Source organism: Salvelinus sp. IW2-2015, linkage group LG18 (assembly GCF_002910315.2).
Source record: "Salvelinus sp. IW2-2015 linkage group LG18, ASM291031v2, whole genome shotgun sequence".
Lineage (NCBI taxonomy): Eukaryota > Metazoa > Chordata > Actinopteri > Salmoniformes > Salmonidae > Salvelinus > Salvelinus sp. IW2-2015.
In genome coordinates this window covers 36,640,607-36,664,743 of record NC_036858.1, presented here as the reverse complement: position 1 = coordinate 36,664,743, position 24,137 = coordinate 36,640,607, and the positions used below count along the sequence as shown (strand labels likewise).

General features: G+C 41.2%; 1 protein-coding gene across 1 annotated transcript; it reads left to right on the top strand.

Annotated features, from left to right (window-relative positions):
• Positions 1–260: 260 nt before the first annotated feature.
• Positions 261–957, top strand: LOC111977534 (uncharacterized; the record flags this gene model as incomplete). Its single annotated transcript, XM_024006986.1, has 2 exons — positions 261–715; positions 789–957. Coding segments are annotated over exons 1-2 (624 nt in total), but the record flags the coding sequence as incomplete, so codon positions are not given.
• Between the last annotated feature and the right edge of the window lie 23,180 nt (positions 958–24,137).

Sequence of the window (24,137 nt, the reverse complement as noted above, 5' to 3'; positions counted from 1 at the left end):
GAAACGTACCTTTTTCAGGACCCAGTCTTTCAAAGATAATTCGTAAAAATCCAAATAACTTCACAGATCTTCATTGTAAAGGGTGTAAACCCTGTTTCCCATGCTTGTTGAATGAACCATAAACAATTAATGAACATGCACCTGTGGAACGGTCGTTAAGACACTAACAGCTTACAGACGGTAGGCAATTAAGGTCACAGTTATAAAAACTCAGGACACTAAAGAGGCCTTTCTACTGACTGAAAAACACCAAAAGAAAGATGCCCAGGGTCCCTGCTCATCTGCGTGAACATGCCTTAGACATGCTGCAAGGAGGCATGAGGACTGCAGATGTAGCCAGGGCAATACATTGCAATGTCCATACTGTGAGATGCCTAAGACAGCGCTACAGGGAGACAGGACCGACAGCTGATCGTCCTCGCAGTGGCAGACCATGTGTAACAACACCTGCACAGGATCGGTACATCCGAACATCACACCTGCGGGACAGGCACAGGATGGCAACAACAACTGCCCGAGTTACACCAGGAACGCACAATCCCTCCATCAGTGCTCAGACTGTCCGCAATAGACTGAGAGAGGCTGGACTGAGGGCTTGTAGGCCTGTTGTAAGGCAGGTCCTCACCAGACATCACCGGCAACAACGACGCCTATGGGCTCAAACCCACCGGCGCTGGACCAGACAYGACTGGCAAAAAGTGCTCTTCACTGGCGAGTCGCGGTTTTGTCTCACCAGGGGTGATGGTCGGATTCGCGTTTATCATCGAAGGAATGAGCATTACACCGAGGCCTGTACTCTGGAGTGGGATCGATTTGGAGGTGGACGGTCCGTCATGGTCTGGGGCGGTGTATCACAGCATCCTCGGACTGAGCTTGTTGTCATTGCAGACAATCTCAACGCTGTGCGTTACAGGGAAGACATCCTCCTCCCTTATGTGGTACCCTTCCTGCAGGCTCATCCTGACATGACCCTCCAGCATGACAATGCCACCAACCATACTGCTCGTTCTGTGCATGATTTCCTGCAAGACAGGAATGTCAGTGTTCTGCCATGGCCAGCGAAGATCCTGGATCTCAATCCCATTGAGCATGTCTGGGACCTGTTGGATGAGGGCTAGGGCCATTCCCCCCAGAAATGTCCGGGAACTTGCAGGTGCCTTGGTGGAAGAATGGGGTAACATCTCACAGCAAGAACTGGCAAATCTGGTGCAGTCCATGAGGAGGCGATGCACTGCAGTATTTAATAATCTCTTGAAGCTAGGGGGCAGAAATCTTATGTTTGGAAAAATAACGTTCCCAATGTAAGCTGCCTATTTCTCAGGTCCAGATGCTAGAATATGCATAGAATTGACAGAGTAGGATAGAAAACACACTAAAGTTTCCAAAACTGTCAAAATATTGTCTGTGAGTATAACAGAACTGATTTTGCAGGTGAAAACCTGAGGAAATCCAACCCGGAAGTGACTCTTATTTTGAAAAATCACTGTTRCATTGCCTGCCTTTCGTCCATTTAAAGGGATATCAACCAGATTCCTTTTCCAATGGCTTCCTCAGGGTGTGAACAGTCTTTAGACATAGTTTCAAGCTTTTATTCTGAAAAATGAGCGAGATTTATCAAAACGCGTCAGTGGATAGACGCGTCAGTGGATAGACGGATGTCCTTCCATTAGTTCATGCGCAACCCACTGGTTGCTCAACATTTTATTTCTCTCCTGTATTGAATAGTTTACAGTCCGTTTGAAATATTGTCGATTATTGATGTTAAAAACAACCTGAGGATTGATTATTAAAAACGTTTGACATGTTTCTACGAACTTTACGGATACTATTTAGAATTTTCGTCAAGCCTTGATGACCTGCCTAAGGCTGTGGAATACTGAACATAACGCGCCYAACAAATTGAGTTTTTTTTATATGAAAATCATCTTTATCGAACAAAAGGAACATTTATTGTGTAACTAGGAGTCTCGTGAGTGCAAACATCCGAAGATCATCAAAGGTAAGCGATTAATTTTATTGCTTTTCTGGCTATCGTGACCAATCTACATTGCTGCTAGGTGTTCTTAATGTTTTGTCTAGTGATCGATAAACTCACACAAACGCTTGGATTGCTTTCGCTGTAAAGCATATTTTCAAAATCTGACACGACAGGTGTTTTGCTATATTGCACTTGGGATTTCATGAATTTAAATATTTTTTGCAATTTTCTTTGAATTTGGCGCTCTGCAATTCAGCGYTTGTTGATGAAAATGATCCCGCTAAAGGGATCCGTGCATCAAACCAATTTCTCCATTATTTTGTTTAAGAATGTAAGGTTGGACATTGTCAGAAAATTGCTTAGAGCTAGATGACTTTTCTTCAGAAGGGGTTTCACCGTAGCAGTTTTTAGTGCAGTGGGGAAAGTGAGTGATTAACAATAGCTTGCATTTCTTCAGATATGCAATTAAAAACAGTTTTGAAGAAGGTGGTGGGGATAGGATCGAGAAGGCAGGTAGGACGTTTAAGTTGTGATATCCCTTTCCTGAGCATATCCGTGTCAACAAGAGAAAATATATCCATAGTGCCTGTGGGTGGTAGGCTAGGGCACATATCATCTAACTTCTCATTAGCTCTCGCTTGACTGATACCCAGCTTAATGTTTGTTATCCTATGTCTGAAATATGCTGCAAACTCATCACATTAAGATGTGGAGGAAAGTTCACATAGGTTTGCTGGGATAGGATTTATCAGGCCATCAATGGTCGAGAAGAGCACTCTCAAATTATTCAGATTATTAGTGATCAGGTTAGGAAAAGGAGCCCGTCTGGCATTTCTTATTGCTCTCTTATATATGCCAAGTTSCTCTCTCAGAATATCATAATGGACCTGCAACTTTGACTTTCTCGACTTCCACTCTGCCTTTCTGCAATTTCTCTTTAATTAATTAGTTTCCTCACTCATCAATCACTTTGTTTGGATGTGGCCTTTTTCAACCTTACTTGCATCAATGGTTGCCCTTAATTTGCTATTAAAGTTATTAACTAAATCATCACAAGAGGAAGGCAGAATATGTGATGGAGTATTGTTCATACACTCAATAAAATCTCTAGCAACTTCAGAGGTAAGGTAGCGTTTCTTAATAATGCATTCAGTATTATCCTGTGCTATGGGCATCAAGGTAGTAAAAAATACACATTGGTGATCAGGTAAAGCAACATCCGCAATAGAGGATATGTCAATAGACCACCCCTTGGTAATAACCAGGTCAAGAGTATGGCCGTGGTTATGGGTGGGCCCATAACTATGTGTGAGGTGTATACTTTTCTTACAAAGTATATTTGTTTGACTACCTAAGAATACTACGTGACCCTGATTTAGAGATAAAGTAGTCTGTGTGTGTCTGAAAGAGGGTTGCTAAGTGATTTGTGCATTTGAGGCCCATTTGAGACAATGTTTCTCTCCTCTACTCTAGGATAAAGTTAGTGTTTCCTATAGGCAGTGCCAGCTTCAGGGGAGTGGATGTGACCGTGCTCTGATAGCATGTCAAAGTGAATTAGCCTCCGAGTGGCATCCACTTGGCACACACAGCCGCCTGCCCTCTGCCCACCACCCCACATATGTGCCCAAGATTAGAATTAATAACRAGTGCTGTCAATCACACTCTAATCGCAATAATTCTGTGTTTAGGGGGCAGAGGGAGAATACAGGCATCTGGGCCGACGATGGGCAATCTGGGGCGAGTAATAAGGAGATTGTGTGTGTACGTGTGTGTGTGTCTAGGAAGGTGGGGGTGGTCCCCACTGGACTCATTTTCAAGCCTGCCTGCAGCAGCTGGTCAGGTGAGCCAGGAGAGAAGATTGGAAGAGGACACACCTGGAGAGAGGGCAAACGTCTCCTGTAAGGGACATGCTGTGGAGCTGAGAGTATGTGTGAGTGAATAGGTGGTGTGTAGTTATGGACCAGGTAGTGTGAATGAGAGAGTTAACATGGCAGTTTGTGAGTGTGAAGGAATATGTTGTGGAAGCAGGTAGAGTTTTGGTCCTCCGTTGTCTAGATGTTTTGCTCTCGTTTCCCCTTCACTCTCAGTGTCTCTGCCTGTGTCTCTCTCTGTTTCTACATCTCTGAATCTCTCTCTCTGTCTGTCTTTCTCCATCTCTTCTTTCTGTCACCCTCCAGTCTCTCGGTTAGATGGCCGAATTGCCATGGCCCAGTTCCATCATTTGTTATTAAGCCGACACATCCGCTAATTGCAATCAAAATAACAAAACAACATATGTCAAGGCCCCAGAGACCTAAGTGTGTTTGTCCTGCAGGCGTCAAAATGAAGAGTGATGGTTGACAAATGAACGCTAGATTGGCTACATAAATTACCTTCCATAGTCAGAGACACACAACAGGCCAGGTAATCAAAGTCCCATGAGGAAACAGAGGAAGGGGAGAGCCCAGCTAACATCAAACATTCCCACAACTTTAGAGAACATTCCCTTAAGAGTCTCATTAGGTCATTAGCATTCTTCATAGGAATGTTTCACTGATGTGCAAGAACTGTTTCCAAAAAACATTCTCTTAAAACCTTTTAGATGTTAAGTCCACTATTTGGGGGACATTGAGCGGTTCTGGACCGGTTCCGACTAACATTTTGGTCAAAGCGCTCTGTGAACGTTGTAGGTTCCCTTATCTAATAGTGCAAGAAAGACCCATCTCTCTGCTCTCTGCTCCCACTCTCCCAGCTAAGCTGACTTGAAGTGTCAGGTTTCAGACCCCACTTTTGAATAGACTTCAGTACAGCTTTTGAAATTATTGATCATAGTCTACTGCTGGAAAAACGTATATGTGTTATGGTTTTACACCCCCTGCTATAATGTGGATAAAGAGTTACTTGTCTAACAGAACACAGAGGGTGTTCTTTAATGGAAGCCTATCAAATATAATCCAGTTAGAATCAGGAATTCCKCAGGGCAGCTGTTTAGGCCCATTGCTTTTTAAATTWTTTACTAACGACATGCCACTGACTTTGAGTAAAGCCAGAGTTTCTAAGTATGCGGATGACTCAACACTATACACGTCAGCTACTACGGCGACTGAAATGACTGCAACACTCAACAAAGAGCTGCAGTTAGTTTCAGAGTGGGTGGCAAGGAATAAGTTAGCCATAAATATTTCTAAAACTAAAAGCATTGTATTTGTAATTAAACACTCCCTAAACTCTAAACTTCAACTAAATCTTGTAATAAATAATGTGGAAATTGAGCACGTTGAGATGACTAAACTGCTTGGAGTAACACTAGATTGTAAACTGTCATGGTCAAAACATATTGTTGCAGTAGTAGCTAAGGCGATGCTCTGCCTTCTTAACAACACTATCGACAGGGCAGGTCCTACAGGCCCTGGTTTTGTCATACCTTGACTACCGTTCAGTCTTGTGGTCAGGTGCCACAAAAAAGGACAGGAAAATTGCCATTGGCTCAAAACAGGGCAGCACGGCTGGCCCTTGGATGTACACGGAGAGCTAATATTAATAATATGCATGTCAATCTCTCCTGGCTGAAAGTGGAGGAGAGATTGACTRCATCACTACTTTTATTTGTGAGAGGTATTGACATGTTGAATGCCCCGAGTTGTCTGTCTGTCTAGTCCCCAAGTCCAGAACATACTATGGGAGGCACACAGTACTACATAAAGCCATGACTACAAGGGAACTCTATTCCACATCAAGTAAGTGACGCAAGCAGTAAAATTAGATTTAAAAAACAGAAACATCTTATGAAACAGCAGGGACTGTATACATGTCAATACATGTCAATACATGTATACACAAACACACACACATACAATAACATACGCATGGATTTAGTCATGTAGATACTGTATGTGGTAGTGGTGGAGTAGGGACCTGAGGGCACACAGTGTGTTGTGAAATCTGTGAATGTATTTTAAATCTTCTTAGGGATAGGGTCCCGCTAGCGGGACACCAGCCAACAACATCCGGTGAAATTGGAGGGCGTGCAAATCAAATAAATAAATAATCGTAATATTAAACATTCATAAACATAGAAGTATCTTATATCATTTAAATGCTTAAATTATTGTTAATCTAACTGCGTTGTCCAATTTACAATAGGCTTTACGGAGAAAGCATACCATGCGATTGTCTGAGGACGGTGCCCCACATCAACATATTGTTCAACCAGCACAGGCTACATAAAATCACAAATAGCGATTAAATAAATCACTTACTTTTGAAGATCTTCCTCTGTTTGCAATCCCAAGGGTTCCAGCTACAACATGAATGGCTGTTTTGTTAGATAAAATCCTTCTTTAAATCCCAAAAAGTCAGTTTAGTTGGCGCCATCGATTTCAGTAATCCACTCGTTCAACGCGCAGACAAAGGAATCCAAAAAGCTATCGCTGAACTTCGTCCAAACAAGTCAAACAACGTTTCTATTAAATCCTCAGGTACTCTAAAATYTAAATAAACTATAATATTTCATACGYAAAGWYGTATGTTCAATAGAAAAGCAAAATTAGTAAGAGCACGCCCTCTCCCGAAAGACTGATATTGTTTTGGTGCTCTCCTAGCCAAATTCTTGCTGGTTTTTCAAAAAACAAGCCTTAAACCTTAAATAAATACTGCTGACATCTAGAGGAATCCATAGGAATTGCAATCTGGGAAACYYAATTACATAGYAACAATAGMTTTCCATTATAATATATATTKTGGTTGGTTTTTCTTCGGATGTTCGCCTGCCATATCAATTATATTTTAATCTCAGACATTATTTTAACAGTTTTAGAAACTTCAAAGTGTTTTCTATCCAATGCTACCAATTATATGCATATCCTGGCTTCTGGGCCTGAGTAACAGGCAGTTTACTTTGGGCACGTCAGTCAGGCGGAAATTCAGGAAACTATCCCTAAGAAGTTTTTTAAGTGGAATATATTATATTACAGTGTAATGTAGATTTATGTGCCCATACTAAAATATCATCATTATGATGTTATTACATCTATGCTTCTAAAGCATCATTCAATATTTCCTTGTTACTGTTTTTAACACACACACACACACACACACACACACACACACACACACACACACACACACACACACACACACACACACACACACACACACACACACACACACACACACACACACACACACACATATATATGTGGTAGTGGTGGAGTAGGGGCCTGAGGGCACACAGTGTGTTGTGAAATTTGTGAATGTATTAAAATGTTTTGAAATTGTATAAACTGCCTTAATTTTGCTGGACCCCAGGAAGAGTAGCTGCTGCTTTGGCAGCAGCTAATGGGGATGCATAATAAATACAAATACAAATACAAATACAAATGTGTCACATTTTCTGGCCTATCCAGACAAAGGAATGATTTCCTGCGTTTGTGAAATTCACAGCTGCTCTTGCAATAGTGCACTTGAAACTGGATAATCTAGCGGATGCAACAATACTAGTTTCTTCTCGCTGTGATATTCTGAGCCGGATTTAGAGCTCTCAACATGAAAATATACTAAATAATTTCATAGAATTTAACTAAGACCACTTTCTCTTGGTCACAGATGTACAAAATCATATTGTGCTTAAAGTTGAAGTTGTAACGAGTGAGTACACCTCAGTAATCTATTTTAAAAAATCCAGAAAGGGGAGTTCCAGATCATTCCAAAACTATACAACCTTACCAGTTATTGTTTATGGCATCACATGAAAAATAATTACGTGTGGGATATCTCTATTTAAGCGGAAATCTAGATTGCACTATCATTCAACTGGTTTTTAATTAATATCAAACAGAATTTACCCAAACGTGGTTACCATGTTCTCAGAATATTCAATATTAATGTTCTAGACATGTTTCATTGGAACCAGTGGTGGAAAAAGTATCAAAGTATTTTATTTATTATAGTGCTTAAGGAGTAACGTTAAAACAGATTAATATGCCCCACCACCATGAGACAACTATACAGAAAAACCTCAAATAAGTAAATAAGTCAATCAAATTAATGATGAAATAATAGTCAGATTAACTAATGACTGACACAGACATTGTGGTGTAGCAGGAAGATCGAAATGCCGTCAACCAATTGTGAGTTCAAATCCCAGGTAAGAACATGTTGATTAATAATTACTGAATAAATGAACATGCACAATGTCATCATGTATGTCAAAGTGTGTCAAATATGTACAGTGCCTTCGGAAAGTATTCAGACCCCTTGACTTTTTCTACATTTTGTTACGTAAAATGGATTAAATAAAAACATTTCCTCAGCAATCTACACACAATACCCCATAAAGACAAAGTGAAAATAGTTTTTAGAAGTGTTTGAAAATGTATTCAAAAAGTAAAACTGAAATACCTTATTTATAAGTATTCAGACCCTTTGCTATGAGACTCGAAATTGAGCTCAGGTGCATCCTGTTTCCATTGATCATCATTGAGATGTTTCTACAACTCGATTGGAGTCCACCTGTGGTAAATTCAATTGATTGGACATGATTTGGAAAGGCACACACCTGTCTATAAGGTCCCACAGTTGACAGTGCATGTCAGAGCAAAAACCCAAGCCATGAGGTCGAAGGAATTGTTCGTAGAGCTCCGAGACAGGATTGTGTCGAGGCACAGATCTGGGGAAGGGTACCAAAACATTTCTGCAGCATTTAAGGTCCCTAAGAACACAGTGGCCTCCATCATTCTTAAATGGAAGAAGTTTGGAACCACCAAGGCTCTTCCGAGAGCTTGCCGCCCAGCCAAACTGAGCAATTGAGAGAGATGGGCCTTGGTCAGGGAGGTGACCAAGAACTCGATGGTCACTCTGACAGAGCTTTAGAGTTCCTCTGTGAAGATGGGAGAAACTTCCAGAAGGACAACCATCTCTGCAGCACTCAACCAATCAGGCCTTTATGGTAGAGTGGCCAGATGGAAGCCACTCCTCAGTAAAAGGCACATGACAGCCCACTTGGAGTTTGCCAAAAGGCACCTAAATACTCTCAGACCATGAGAAACAAGATTCTCTGGTCTGAMGAAACCAAGATTSAACMCTTTGGCCTGAATGCCAAGCATCACGTCTGGAGGAAACCTGGCACCATCCCTACGGTAAAGCACGGTGGTGGCAGCATCATGCTATGGGAATGTTTTTCAGTGGCAGGCACTGGGAGACTAGTCAGGATTGAGGCAAAGATGAATGGAGCACAGATAGATCCTTGATGAAAACCTGCTCCAGAGTGCTCAGGATCTCAGACTGGGGTAAAGGTTCACCTTCCAACAGCAAAACGCCCCCAAGCACACAGCCAAGACAATGCAGGAGTGGCTTTGGGACAAGTCTCTGAATGTCCTTGAGTGGCCTATCCAGAGCCCGGACTTGAACTTTGTCGAACATCTCTGGAGAGACCGGAAAATAGCTGTGCAGCAATGCTCCCCATCCAACCTGACAGCGCTTGAGAGGATCTGCAGAGAAGAATGGGAGAAACTCCCCAAATACAGGTGTGCTGAGCTTGTAGCGTCATACCCAAGAAGACTCGATGCTGTAATTGCTGCCAAAGGTGCTTCAACAAAGTACTGAGTAAAGAGTCTAAATACTTATGTAAATGTGATATTTCAGTTTTTTATTTTTAATACATTAGCAAAAATGTTTCAAAACCTGTTTTAGCTTTATTATTATGGGGTATTGTGTGTAGATTGATGAGGTAAAAAAAAGATTTAATACATTTTAGAATAAGGCTGTAATGTAACAAAATGTGGAAAAAGTCAAAGGGTCTGAATACCTTCCGAAGGCACTGTATGTTGAAAAGCATTGTGTGTGTGGATGTCCCTAACTTCATTTTTGCCTAAGTAGGAGCTAAATTTGGGTCAACACAACATCTTAACCCTTGTGTAGTCTTAACATTATGTATACTCCCCTTGTCCTAAGGGTAAAAAATGACCCACCTTCACTAAAACCCTAAAATAAAGCAGCTTAATTTAATTTTAAACCCCAAATCTATTTTGCATGAAGAAACAACCTGTCAGTTCATCACAAACTTTGGGAGTATCTGGGTTTTCCCTCTTCACAATGRATGTATAGCCTTAGAAATTAGCAGAAATGTGCAGAAAGTAGTTTTGAAAGCATTTTATTGAAGGGAAACAATAACAGTCTTGAACTTTTTGGGCAAAGTAGTGATATATTCTTATATACTGTACAATGAGGAATTCAACTACAAAATACTAGTCTTCTCCCATTTTTTGAAACATTGCCCCCACCCACAAGGTGTATAAACAACAACAATTAACAAGATTTAAATAAAATAGATACAAAACAAAAACGTGGAGAACATAAATCAATCAACTCTAATTAGCACATGTTGGACAGTATGCAAGTGTGTGTGCATGGACTTTGCAGATGCATTTCTCACTTGTGAAGCACATAGTATTTGTTTTACAGTCCTTCTTTGGGGGGCAGAATTGGCATCTCCTCCTCTTACCTGCCCCAGCTTCAGCCTCAGGTGGATAAGGACAAGATTSAGCCCCCTGAACAGCTTTCACAAGCGCTGCAGAGGCTGCTGTGTGGGGGGGCTCCCTTCTTTGAATGTGTGGGGTTACAAGTGCCTTTCTCAGCTGCTCCAGGAACACCCTCCTCTTGTTCCGCTTATCAGGCATCCAGGTAGGGTTGATCTTGTTTCATATCATYAAGGCCTTGTGTGAGGACACACAAATTATGTTATGGAAGATGACCAGGGGCCAGCTGTCAGTCATCCTCCTGAGGCTGTAAGTTCCAATCACCTTGTCCAGGTTSTCCATGCCTTCTTTGTTGTGGTTGTAGTCCATGGTGATGGCTGGCTTCATGTCCTCACGATCACTGTTCTCAGCCATTTTGTGCAGTGTGCTCAGGAGGACCACATTCTTGTTAATCTTTGYGAGGTAAGAAACTAGAGTGGTGGTGGGGGTGAATGCAAACGTTGATGASAAGGCCTCTCTCCCCCTTGTTGCGAGGAGTGCAGGGGGCAGCTCAGGCTTGTTCTTTCTAACTGTGCCAACCATGGTGATCTTCCTCTTCAGTAGCTGCTGGCTGAGTTCAATTAGTAGCACACAATCTCGATTTCTCATTGTGTGTGTGTGTGTGTCTTTGTGGTTTTTGTGGTGATTAAATGATTTTATAACTGCCGGGRGATAAATGACCCTAAGACAATATTTGTACCATGGTGGAGTACAGCTTTCATTGAAATATGAGCAAAGGCGATGTTTCACTTTTTCTAATGTTGGGGTCACTCTTGGAAAAGTCATCAAATTCCAAGTTGAAAAAATATCATTTAGGTGGTTTTCTCTGCTGTTAAACATAGTGGCGGGTCATTTTTGACCCTTAAGACAACACAAGGGTTAAGTTCAGGTAACACGTACCAATTGATTTTCAGGACAAACTCTTAAAATGAATGATCAAGGAAAACAAAACCTTTTATGTAAAGTTATTTTCTTGAATCACTCAAAAAATCTATGGGGAAAAAACAAAATGGCTGGTGGAAATATAATTAGCTAATGTTTTTTCTTTTTTACCACCCTTCTTTTTCTTCCTTCTTTTTTTTCTCTCCAATTTCCAACTGGCTCTGGAGAGGCAAAGGTGGAGTCATGGATCCTCTGAAAAATGACCCCCCCTAACCTTGCTCCTTAACACCCGCCAGCTTAACCCGGAAGCCAGCCGCACAAATGTGTCAGCGCAAACACTGTTCAACCTACAGGCACCCGACACGCCACAAGGAGTCGCTAGAGCATGATGCGCCAAGTAAAGCCCCCCTGGCCAAAACCCTCCCCTAACCCGGACGACGCTGGGKCAATTGTGCACCGTCCTATGGGACTCCCGGCACAGCCCGGGAATGAACCTGGGTCTGTAGTAACGCCTTTAGTGTTTTAAACCGCTGCGCCACTCGGGGGGCCCATTATTGGTAATTCTAAGCAARAATGTTAAAAGAGTATATGAATATTTTTTCCTGAGGAAAATGATTTATTCTTTGGTTTCGGGAAGTGTGACCTGTCAGAGTCAATGAAACTCTCATGTTCTATGACTGAGTGAAATGCCTTTGAATTTGGCTGAATTAAATTCTACTTCCTGTCACTCAAACTCAATTTGGCTAATTCAATTTGAATTTCAACTCATGAGTTGAATGGAAGACAATAAAAACAATCTGAATTGTGTAGAACCCTGGTCTGTGTGTTTTTGGTGTGACATTGGTGGAATATTCTTCAAACCTTTAGAAAACTGGACACATGAATGTTCTTGTAACGTTCACATGATAAGTGTGTAGAACATTAATATCTTATATCCGAGAACCATGTTCTGGGTAAGCTTTGTTTGACATTTAGGTAATATTCWCCTAACTKTAATGCCAAAACATGATAAATAGGGTCTCAGGAGGTTTTTGCTAATATACATAGAATGTTCCCATAATTAAAATTAAACTGGACCTTCAAACATCAGGGGAACATAACGGGTAACATTAGTGGGCTAGCAAACAATTCCTAGGGAATACTTCTCTTTCCAAGCTTCACGGCTTCAAACTTCCCATGTATCTTCAACCAGGGATTCTACCAGGGAGATGTGATGTCACTGCACCAGTGAGATGATSGCTGTCCATGCTCATGGGGTGCTGAACTTCGGTATTCCGATTCCGGAGCTGTCCACTTGAGTGGTGCTAAATCACGACTATTAGCTTTTTTGTATTCCTTAGCATTAGAACTTTTACAGACACATTTTCAATGACACAGCGATTGAATACTATAGTATCTAACTGAGCTAAGGAAATRCATATGTGAGAGACAGGGATCAGTCAGACCTGTATAGCATGCCAGTCTACTCTTTCACCACCAGGGGGCTCTGTGTGAGAYGTGACAGGGTGCATCTAAATTGGATGAAGTGGCTTCCTTCCCTCATTTCCTCTCTTTCTCCTCCGTACAAATAAGTCATTACATTGTATCACTTCTATTTTAGATGATGTGTCTTATTTGTTTATCTGTTATATTCTGCTAATCTGATTTTCTTTCAACTATCTTTAGATATGGACACTTTTCTGCCATCAAAATGTGCCAAAACTCGTTCACTATGATGGCCAAGGAATATGAACACATTGTGAGGTTTGTGGAAATCAAGAGAAAGATGTACAGAACCGGTCCACTGGTCTTATACGTCTACATGGTGTTATCACTCTGTGATCAGAAGATGGCAGTAGGGCCCTTTATGAAAAGCTCATCTCCCTTCCTCCTCTGTCTCTCACACCTCTCTCACATATCTCGTCTCAGTTGTGTGATTCCCTGGTTTCCAATCCATGACGTCATCTTTAATACCCAATTTTAAAAGTTGTAGCTTTCTCCATGATCAAGCTCTCTCTCTCTCTTTCCATCACTCTCTATCACAGTCCCATGTTGCATGTCCGTCCACCCAATGATTGGTGAGTCAGTCTCATGAGGCACTCTGAGAGACACATGGAGATGGATGGACATCACTTTGTTCTGACAGCTCTCCGGAAGAGAAGGGAGAGGGGTTTGTAGAGCAATGYAATCTTTAACAGACAGCTCTGTACCTACACAAACATACTGCACACTAATACGGATTCATATTGGCCTACACAGATGCCCACAGATGCCCATAACGAGACTGTTGTATGACAGTTCAGAGGCATTGCTAAGTGTCCCCTTGTCTCCTGAATGTTCTTAAGTTCACAGTATCTTTGAGCCTAAATGGAGTCGTAATTTTTATGTTCGTATTGAAGTGATTTCTTAACCTCATCTTGGGGGAGAGGAAAATCAATGTTGTTTGTCATTGCATTCAGTTCTTGGCACAAACAGCACTGTGTTTGTAAATACGTAACAGTGTGTGTGTGTACACACTAAGCTTAGTATAAAGGGTAAAATACCACACCTTTACACTGAGCTAATCCCTCTTTCTCTCTCTCTCTCTCAATTCCTTTCTTTACTCTGCCTCCCTGGCTCTCCCCCTAATGGTACCATGTCCCACGGTAGATGGCTAGATGTGATGCAATCACATCATGACTATGACCAGGTCACTATGGAAACGCCCACTCTGGGACAACAGAAGGCCTTCCATAGAGCAGCAGGGGCAGTGGACAGATCTGATCCACTGTGTGTGGATGGGGAGATTCCCCACAGCTTTGTTACTTCCCCTGACTACGGATGTAGTGGAGGTGTGATTGTTCTCAAGGGCCAGTGGTTGAGTCTGTAACCCTGTTTATTTTAATAAACCTACAGTGGGGAGAACAAGTATTTGATACACTGNTACAGTGGGGAGAACAAGTATTTGATACACTGCCGATTTTGCAGGTTTTCCTACTTACAAAGCATGTAGAGGTCTGTAATTTTTATCATAGGTACACTTRAACTGTGAGAGARGGAATCTAAAACAAAAATCCAGAAAATCACATTGTATGATTTTTAAGTAATTAATTTGCATTTTATTGTATGACATAAGTGTGCAATAATAGTGTTTAACARYATTTTTGAATGACTACCTCATCTCTGTACCCCACACATACAATTATCTGTAAGGTTCCTCAGTCAAGCAGTAAATTTCAAACACAAATTCAACCACAAAGACCAAGGAGGTTTTCCAATCCRTCACAAAGAAGGGCACCTATTGGTAGATAGGCCATTTATTTTATAAAAAAGCAGACATTGAATATCCTTTTGCGCATGGTGAAGTTATAATGACACTTTGGATGGTGTGTCAGTACACTCAGTCACTACAAAGATACAGGCGTCCTACCTAACTCAGTTGCCGGACAGGAAGGACAGGGATTTCGCCATGAGGCAAATGGGGAATTTAAAACAGTTACAAAGTTTAATGGCTGGGAGAAAACTGAGGATGGATCAACAACATTGTAGTTACTCCACAATAATAACTTAATTGACAGAGTGAAAAGAAGGAAGTCTGTACCGAATAAAACTATTCCAAAACATGCATCCTGTTTGCAACAAGGCACTAAAGAAATAGTGCAAAAAATGTGGCAAAGCAATTCACTTTTTGTCCTGAATACAAAGTGCTGTGTTTGGGGCAAATCCAATACAACACATTACTGAGTACATCATGTTATGGGTATGATTGTAATCATTAAGAACTGGGGAGTTTTTCAGGATAAAAAAAAMAAATGTAATGGGGCTAAGCACAGGCAAAATCCTAGAGGACAACCTGGTTGGGTCTGCTTTCCACCAGTCACTGGGAAATTAATTCACCTTTCAGCAGGACAATAGCCTAAAACACAATGCCAAATCTACACTGGAGTTGCTTACCAAGAAGACAGTGAATGTTCCTGAGTGGCCAAGTCTGTGCCTCAGTGGCACAGTCTTGACTTCAAGCTACTTGAAAATCAATTGCAAGACCTGAAAATGGTTGACTAGCAATGATCAAGAACCAATTTGAAAGAGCTTGAAGAATTTTTWAAATAATAATAGGCAWATGTTGCACAATCCAGGTGCGGAAAGCTCTTAGAGACTCACAGCTGTAATATTACTGCCAAAGGTGCTTCTGCAAAGTATTGACCCATGTTTTCACTTTGTCATTATGGGGTATTGTGTGTAGATGGGTGAGGGAAAAGATCTATTGAATACATTTTGAATTCAGGCTATAACACAACAAAATGTGGAATAAGTCATGGGGTATGAATGCTTTCTGAAGGCACTGTATGTACAGTGAGTATCAGTACCAGATTAATGTGCAGAGGTACAAGGTATTTGAGGTAGATATGTACATAAAGGCAGGTTAAAGTGACTAGACCAGAATAATAAGGGTAAAATAAAGAACATATGATGAGTACAAAAGTGTGTGCATGTGTGTGTGCGTGTGTGTGTTCTTGTGTCGTGTCACATGTTTCATAAACAACAGTGAAATGCTTACTTCCCAAAAATGCAGAGAAAGAAATAGAAACAAAATGTTTTGGGCCTTCTCCTGACACCTCCTGGTATATAGGTCCTGGATGGCAGGGAGCTCTGCCCCAGTGATGTACTGGGCCGTACTCACTACCATCTGTAGTGCCTGGCAGTTGCTGTACCAAATGGTGATGCAGCCAGTCAAGATTCTCTCAATGGTGTAGCTGTAATACTTTTCAAGGATCTGAGGGCCCATTCCATATCTTTTCAGCCTCCTGAGTGGATAGAGGTGCTGTCGTGTGTGTGGACCATGTTAATTCCTTGGTGATGTGGACAACAAAGGAACTTTAAGCTCTTGACCCYCTCCTCTACAGCCCTATCATTGTGGATGGGGGTGTGCTCATCCCTCCATTTCCTGTAGTCCACGATCCGCTCCTTTATCTTGCTGACATTGAGGGAGAGGTTGTCGTCCTGTCCTGGATAGTCATTTAGGCAGGTTACCTTGGCGTTATTGGGCAAGGGAACAGTGGTGGTCTGCTGTTTAAAGGTCTAATGTACTGCCCATCGGTTACAGAGAGCGAGGTCACAATAAAGCCCGGGGGATGTGGTAAATGACCAATATGCCACGGCTAAGGGCTGGTCTARGCACGACGCAWTGCGGAGTGCCTGGATACAGCCCTGGTTACCAATATAATTAGAGCAGTTACGGTCTGATATACCACGGCTGTCAGTGAATCATCATTCGAACCATCCAGTTTGTAATTACATTTTAGTCATTTAGCAGATGCTCTTATACAGAGCAACTTACAGGAGCAATTAGGGTTAAGTGCCTTGCTCAAGGGCACATCAACATATGTTTCCCCTAGTTGGGCCGGGGATTCAACCCACATTGCCCTGTGTAGGGTGCCAGGCAAGGCACGCCTGTTATTTGAAATGCATTCCAGGTGGCTACCTTATAAAGCTGGTTGAGAGAATGCCAAGAGTGTGCAAAGTTGTCACCAAGCCAAAGGGTGGCTACTTTGAAGAATCTCAAATATAAAACATATTTTGATATGTTTAAAACTTTTTTGGTTGCTACATGATGCCATATGTGCTATTTCATAATTTTGATGTCTTCACTATTATTCTACAATGTACTGTACATACCCATCAAATAACGCAAAATGCAATATCTATAGCAATTACACCCACATAAGCAAGCAATGCCATCAAGATTCACAGATAAATCTAAAATATGTATTTAAATTAAAAGCAAAAGCCTAAACTAAAGTAAGCCTAGCCTACATAAAAAAATCTGCCAAACAAGCAGTAGGCCTACATGAGGCAAAACAAACAAATTAATAATTCTGGCATTGCAGCAAGTGCCATAAAGGTTGTAAACTGGTGCTTACCGGGATTAAAGAGGATGAGGGTGAAGATGCAGAGAGCGTGGTGAAGAATTCATTGTTAAAGTGCTGCAGATCCCAGGTGATACTGTCGACTAAATTAAACTTGAACGTGTACATCGTTTTGGACAGAGAGGCCAGCGATACGAGTGCCCAATCGTTGCCAAATGTGCATCCTTTAAAGATAAAATAATGGTTGAAAGCCTGGGCAAAAGACTCGCCAGCATTAAAATAGGCATGAACGATCAGTTCCCAAAGGAAATCGCAGAACGGTGCAAAGTACTGTACCCACTTTTCAAAGAGAATAGACTTAAAGGGAGACGTAGCTCTCGTAGTCGTCAAGTTATACATTGATAACCGAGACACCAAGACCTAGCTATTCTAAATAAAATAGGATGTCCTCCGGAAGTTGTCATAATTACTGTGTAAGTCTATAGAAGCGGGTGAGAACCATGAGCCTCCTAGGTTTTGTCAATGGAGGACGGAAACTAGCTGTCCTCCGGCTACACCATGGTGCTACCCCAGAGTGTACTGTTGAGGCTACTGTAGACCTTCATTGCAAAACAGTGTGTTTTAATCAATTATTTGGTGACATGTGAATATATTTAGTTTAGTTTTATCTAAAAAGGATAACTTTAAAGTTTCACTATTTAAAAAAAATAAAAAATTCGTTGAGGAGGATCGTCATCCCCTTCCTCCTATGAGGAGCATTCCACTGCAATGATCAAACAATGCTCAAAGTTGCGTAGATCACTCGTTTTGCACATTCTAATGTTTAATCAAACATTAACTGAATGCCTTGATGCATGTCTGCCTGTGTTATATAGCAAGTCACGGTCAAGTGAGTCACTGTCTGTAGGAGCGATCCATTTTCGTGAATGGGGTGGTGTACCTAATAAACTGTACATATGAAGTGGGTAAAACAGTATGGAAACATTATTAAAATGAGCAGTGTTAAATTACTATGTACATAGGGCAGCTGTCTCTAAGTACAGGGTGTTAGCCTGCTAGTAACTGAATAAGTTCAGGGCAGGGTACTGGGTGGAGGCTGGCTAGTGGTGACTATTTAACAGGTCTAATGGCCTGGAGATAGAAGCAGTTTTTCAGTCTCTCTGTCTCAGCTTTGATGCACCTGTACTGTCTCTGCCTTCTAGATGGTAACGGGGTAAACAGGCAGTGGCTTGGGTGGCTGAGGTCCTTGATGATCTTCTTGGCCTTCCTGTGACACCGGGTGCTGTAGATGCACCCGGTAATGCGTTGAAGAGCCCTGTGCTTGCGGATGGTGCAATTGCTTACCAGGCGGTGATACAGCTCAACAGGATGCTCTCAATGGTGGTGTGTGTGTGTGTGTGTGTGTGTGTGTGTGGTGTGTGTGTGGGTGTGTGTGTGTGTGTGTGTGTGTGTGTTGTGTGGTGTGTGTGTGTGTGTGTGTGTGTGTGTGTGTGTGTGTGTGTGTGTGTGTGTGGTGTGTGTGTGTGTTGTGTGTGGGTGTGTGTGTGTGTGTGTGTGGTGTGTGTGTGTGTGTGTGTGTGTGTGTGTGTGTGTGTGTGTGTGCATGAGTGAGTGTGTGTGTGTGAATGAGTGCCATGAGTGGAGTGCTTGTGTGCTAATGTGCGGAGAGTCAGTGCAGGTGGTAAGTCCAGTTCAAGTGTAAGGTGGTTGGGTAGAGAATAACATTTGGGAGAGTTAACAATGTGCTCACACCTGGAAATAAGCTTATGAAATCCTGGCATTTACATTTAAACTGTGTCTTATTAAAAAATTCTACAGGTCAACACTATTTTGTCCACCAAATATGGCATATCAAAATAATATACAATTTCTCAGAATACATCAGAAAGGCACATTTATTCTGCAAGATGGTGTGATTAGCATCAATTAAAAGAACATTCCTACTGGCACACTCAGTACCACAACCAGTGTGCCGTTCCACTAATTAATCAGTAATGCTACTGTTGAATCAAATAGAAATCAGACATTCCCTTTGTGAGCAAGTTATTCTTTATTCAAGAGGTCTCTTTACATTAGATGTGAAGGCAAAATGTAGATTTCCGCCTAAATAGACATACCCAAAAGTAACTGCTATTCATGTGTAATTACAGGATTCTGACATGCAAAAACTTGGTATATTTGGAAAGAAGACATCTGGGATATTATGAGGAAATTATCAGAAGATAGAAGATAATCTTTCATTGACAAGCTATAAGTGAATTCTTGATGCCCAGAGCTGGAAACACATCAGATTGCTTCCACAATATGTGAACAATATCAGAAAAACAAATGGTATTGATAGATCTAACAGCTAGAAATGGGCAGATGTTTTAGTAAGTGGTGCCAGGTGTGGCCAAGGGATGTTTCCGAGTGTCCCTAAATCTCTCCAAAGAGGCATATGTCTGTAGATTAGATCATTCCAGTGCTATTACATATTTGCAATCCCTAAATGCTATTTGTTCAGTATAAAAACACAATTTCTACCATATCAACCTCACTCAAACATTGTGGAAGTGTTATGGGGTATCCAGGGTACATTCAAGTGTCCTTTCAACCTCTCCAAAGTGTCAGAATGTGGTAATTGCACTGTGTTTGCACACTGGATGTACCTAAAAGTTATTGTTCACTATTGTGGCGGATGAATCAGAATTAGTTGGGTAACATAGATAAATAAGATGTTTTATTTACATAATATGCTTATGTGAGATACTTGTCATTGGAATGTATCCTTTTGGACTATAGTGTTGCCACTATCATTTGGGGCCCATAGAGGGGTGAGGTCAGGCTTATCTTTTACATGTCTCTGGTGCTATGCAGAATATCAGAAAGGGAAGAGGACAGGATGGAACATTGTCTTCATATGTGAATGTATCTGTTAAACCATGTGAAGGGATGGCGTGATTAAGGGGGAACCAATTACTTGTCTCTACAATGTCTGTGCGCAAGTCACTCCTCTCAGTGAGCTTGTCCAGGAGTGGGGTCAAAAGGGGGTTTACTTGAGATGGGGGTATCTAGAGTTGACAATTGATATATGCCATTGGATGAGTTGGTGTTTTTGTACTATGAAGTACCAGGAACGAGATTAGAACCTCGTCTTAGAGACCAAACTGAACGATAATTTATAGGGAATGCTATCTGGCTATGGGATACTCCTCTCTCAAGTAAAAGTCTTTCTTTGTGAACTGTTCCTAAGATCTGTGGTTCGTCATGTAAGTTGAGAGGGGTGTATCTTGGCTATAAAAGATCTTTGTATTCTTCTGTAAGCACTCTCAGAATTCATTATAGACACTGAATTGATCTGAGAGTCAAAGGGCTATTGTAAAGCTCATATTATTAAAGATGAAGTTTAAGTATAACTCTGACTGGTGTGTGGTTTGTAACTCTCCTCATTTGGTAATACAGAAAATTGCAACGACACTATAAAACAAAATGTATACAAAACCAACCTCTCTCAAACATTGTGGTGGTGACAGGGGACATACAGGGGGAAGTGTTTTCATCATATTTTTAATGCGCAAAGATATAGTCACTTGGTGGACATTCGACGTTGCCATTAAGTCATACATCATCAAATAACATTGGCAGTAGAATAGATTTGTTCCTACCAACCTACTATTAGGATAGAAAACACTCCAAAGTTTCCAAAATTGTCAAAGTATTGTCTGTGAGTATAACAAAACTGATTCTGCAGGCGAAAACCTGAGAAAATCTAACCCGGAAGTGATTTTTTATTTTAAATCTGTGTTTCCTGGCCCGTCTTCCATTTAACGGGGTATCAACCAGATTCCTTTTCCAATGGCTTCCTCAGGCTGTGACCAGGCTTTAGACATAGTTTCAGACTTTTATTTTGAAGAATGAGCGAGATTTTTCAAAAGTAGTCAGGTGTCCTCTGAATAGTTCCTGCGCACGAGTGGGCTTTTTCTCTCTTATTGAATAGGTGACGGTCAGGTTGAAATATTATCGATTATGTTTGTTAAAAACAACCTGAGGATTGATTATAAAAAACATTTGACATGTTTCTACGACCATTATGMATACTTTTTGGAATTTTGTCGAACGGAACGAGGCTTTGGTTTTCTGAACATAACGCGCAACCCAAATGGCGTTTTTTTGTTACAAAAGTAATATTTATCGAACATAAAGAACATTTGTTGTGTAACTGGGAGTCTCGTGAGTGCAAACATCCGAAGATTATCAAAGGTAAGTGATTAATTGTATTGCTTTTCTGACTTTCGTGACCATGCTAATTTGGGTCTAGCTGTTCTAGCATTGATTGATACACTCACAAAAGCTTGGATTTCTTTCTCTGTAAAGCATATTTTCAAAATCTGACACGATAGGTGGATTAACAACAAGCTAAGCTGTGTTTTAGTATATTTCACTTGTGATTACATGATTATAAATATTTGTTGTAATATTTTGCGCCCTGCAATTCAGCGGTTGTTTAGGAAAATGATCCTGTAAAAGGGATCCGTAGCGCAGAGAAGTTAAAAAGGTTATTAAAATTTCTTAAGGCTAGGGGGCAGTATTCGGATGTTCGGATGACTGACGTGCCCAAAATAAACTGCCTGTTACTCAGGCCCAGAAGCTAGGGTATGCATATAATTGGTAGCATTGGATAGAAAACACTTTCTAAAAAAAGTTTCTAAAACTGTTAAAATAATGTCTGTGGGTATAACAGAACTGATATGGCAGGCAAAAACCCGAGGAGAATCCATCCYGAATAATTTTGTTGAGGTCACCACCCATTCAAATGCTTGTCTATGGGATTTTCAAAGGAAGTCCTCCCAGATTGCAGTTCTTATGGCTTCCAGTAGATGTCAACAGTCTTTAGAAAGGGTTTCAGGCTTGTTTTTTGAAAAATGAGTCAGTAGTTTTAGTTTTTCAAGGTGGCTCTCATTTTGGACTGTAGTCTTGTGGCGCGCGTGGATGGGGGCGCGCACTTCGTTATTTATCTCTGGTATTGAACATACTACATTTCGTCTTAAATTGTATAATTTATTTACATATTAGGGTACCTGAGGTTACATTAGAAAGGATGTTTGACTTGTTTGGATGAAGTTTACAGATTTTTAGGTTAATTTGTCTGCATGTTGAACGAGTGGATTACTGAATCAAATGTGCCAACTAAACTGACTTCTTTGGGATATAAAGAAGGACTTTATCGAACAAAACGACCATTTGTTGTGTAGCTGGGACCCTTGGGACTGCAACCAGAGGAAGATCTTCAAAGGTAAGTGATTTATTTTATCGCTATTTCTGATTTCTGTGACGCCTCTGCTGGTTTGGATATTGTTTTTAATGCTGGTGTATGCGGAGCGCTGTCCTCAGATAATTGCATGGTATGCTTTCGCCGTAAAGCCTTTTCTAAATCTGACAAAGCGGCTGGATTAACAAGAAGTTAAGCTTTTAAACGATGTAAGACACTTGAATTTTCATGAATGTTTAATATTACGATTTCTGTATTTTGAATTTCGCACTCTGCAATTTCACCAGATGTTGTCGAGGTGGGGCACTAGATTAACATGCCTTTGGTTCTCTGTGGACTCCATTCAGTGTGGTTAACAGAAGAAAAAAAACATAATGACAATGAGTGAGCTGATCTCCTGAAGGAGGTAGTGCTTCAACCATGTGAGTCGAGATGTAGCTGAAGGTCGAAATTCAGTTGATATAGTCAACAATGATCGGACAGAAAAAGTAAAGCACACAGCTAAAATGTGAAGCACTGAGCGAGAATACTCAAACACTGCCTTTCAGTAATGCTATAAACACAGCCTCTCATTTTGCGTTTAGAAAGGGGTACATTCTACTCTAAGTACTGACAACAAGGTCCCCCTCTTCTCCAGAGGCATCCAGGGCTCTCGCCACATCATCTCCCCCAGCACGTCTCACCAGTCTGGGCCATCCACTGGGGGAGAGGGGTGCGGGGGTTGGATAAAGAGATGTGACATTTGCCAGGCTGTGTTCTCCCAGAACAGGTCAGGAAGTCTGAGAGGAGAGGAGACAGGTGCTGTCATGTTCTCCCCCTCTGGCTGTAGCTAGTGGAAATAGACTTTCACCTCTCCTCTTCTCGGGGCTACACTGTCTTGTCTGAGCATGACTCTAAAGGACATATGTTATATTTCTCCTTCATTCTATTTTTCTACATTTAAATTGGCTGATGAGCTCCTCAAAGCCCAATCAAAGTGACAAGAACGACCTTATAGGATATAATGCACACAGAACAAAAATATAAACGCAACATGTAAAGTGTTGGTCCAATGTTTCATTAGCAAAAAAAATCCCAGAAATTATCCATAGGCACAAAAAGCTTATATCTTTCAAATGTTGTGCTCACAGTTTACATCCCTGTTAGTGAGCATTTCTGCTTTCCCAAATAATCCATCCACCTGACAGGTGTGGCATATCAAGAAGCTGATTAATGAGCATAATCATTACACAGGTACACCTTGTGCTGGGGACAATAAAAGGCTACTTTAAAATGTGCCGTTTTGTCACACAACACAATGTCAAAGATGTCTTAAGTATTTAGTAAGTATTTAGGGAGTGTACAAATGGCATGCTGATTACAGGAATGTCCACCCGGGCTGAGTAGTATTTTTGTCTCTAATAAATTCCTTTTGTGGGGAAAGCTCCTTCTAATTGGCTGGACCTGGCTCCCCAGTGGGTGGGCCTATGGCCCCCCAGGCCCACACATGGCTGCACCACTGCCCAGTCATGTGAAATCCATAGATTAGAGCCTAATACATTTCTTTCAATTGACTTATTTCCTAATATGGACTGTAACCAGGTGAAAGCTTTGAAATTGTTGCATGTTTTTGTTCAGTATAGTTTACGAAAGTTCAATCAGTACGGCTGGTCTGAATGGATCATTACTTTCCATGCATCTAGATAAGTCATATAATACACATCGTTTCCCAT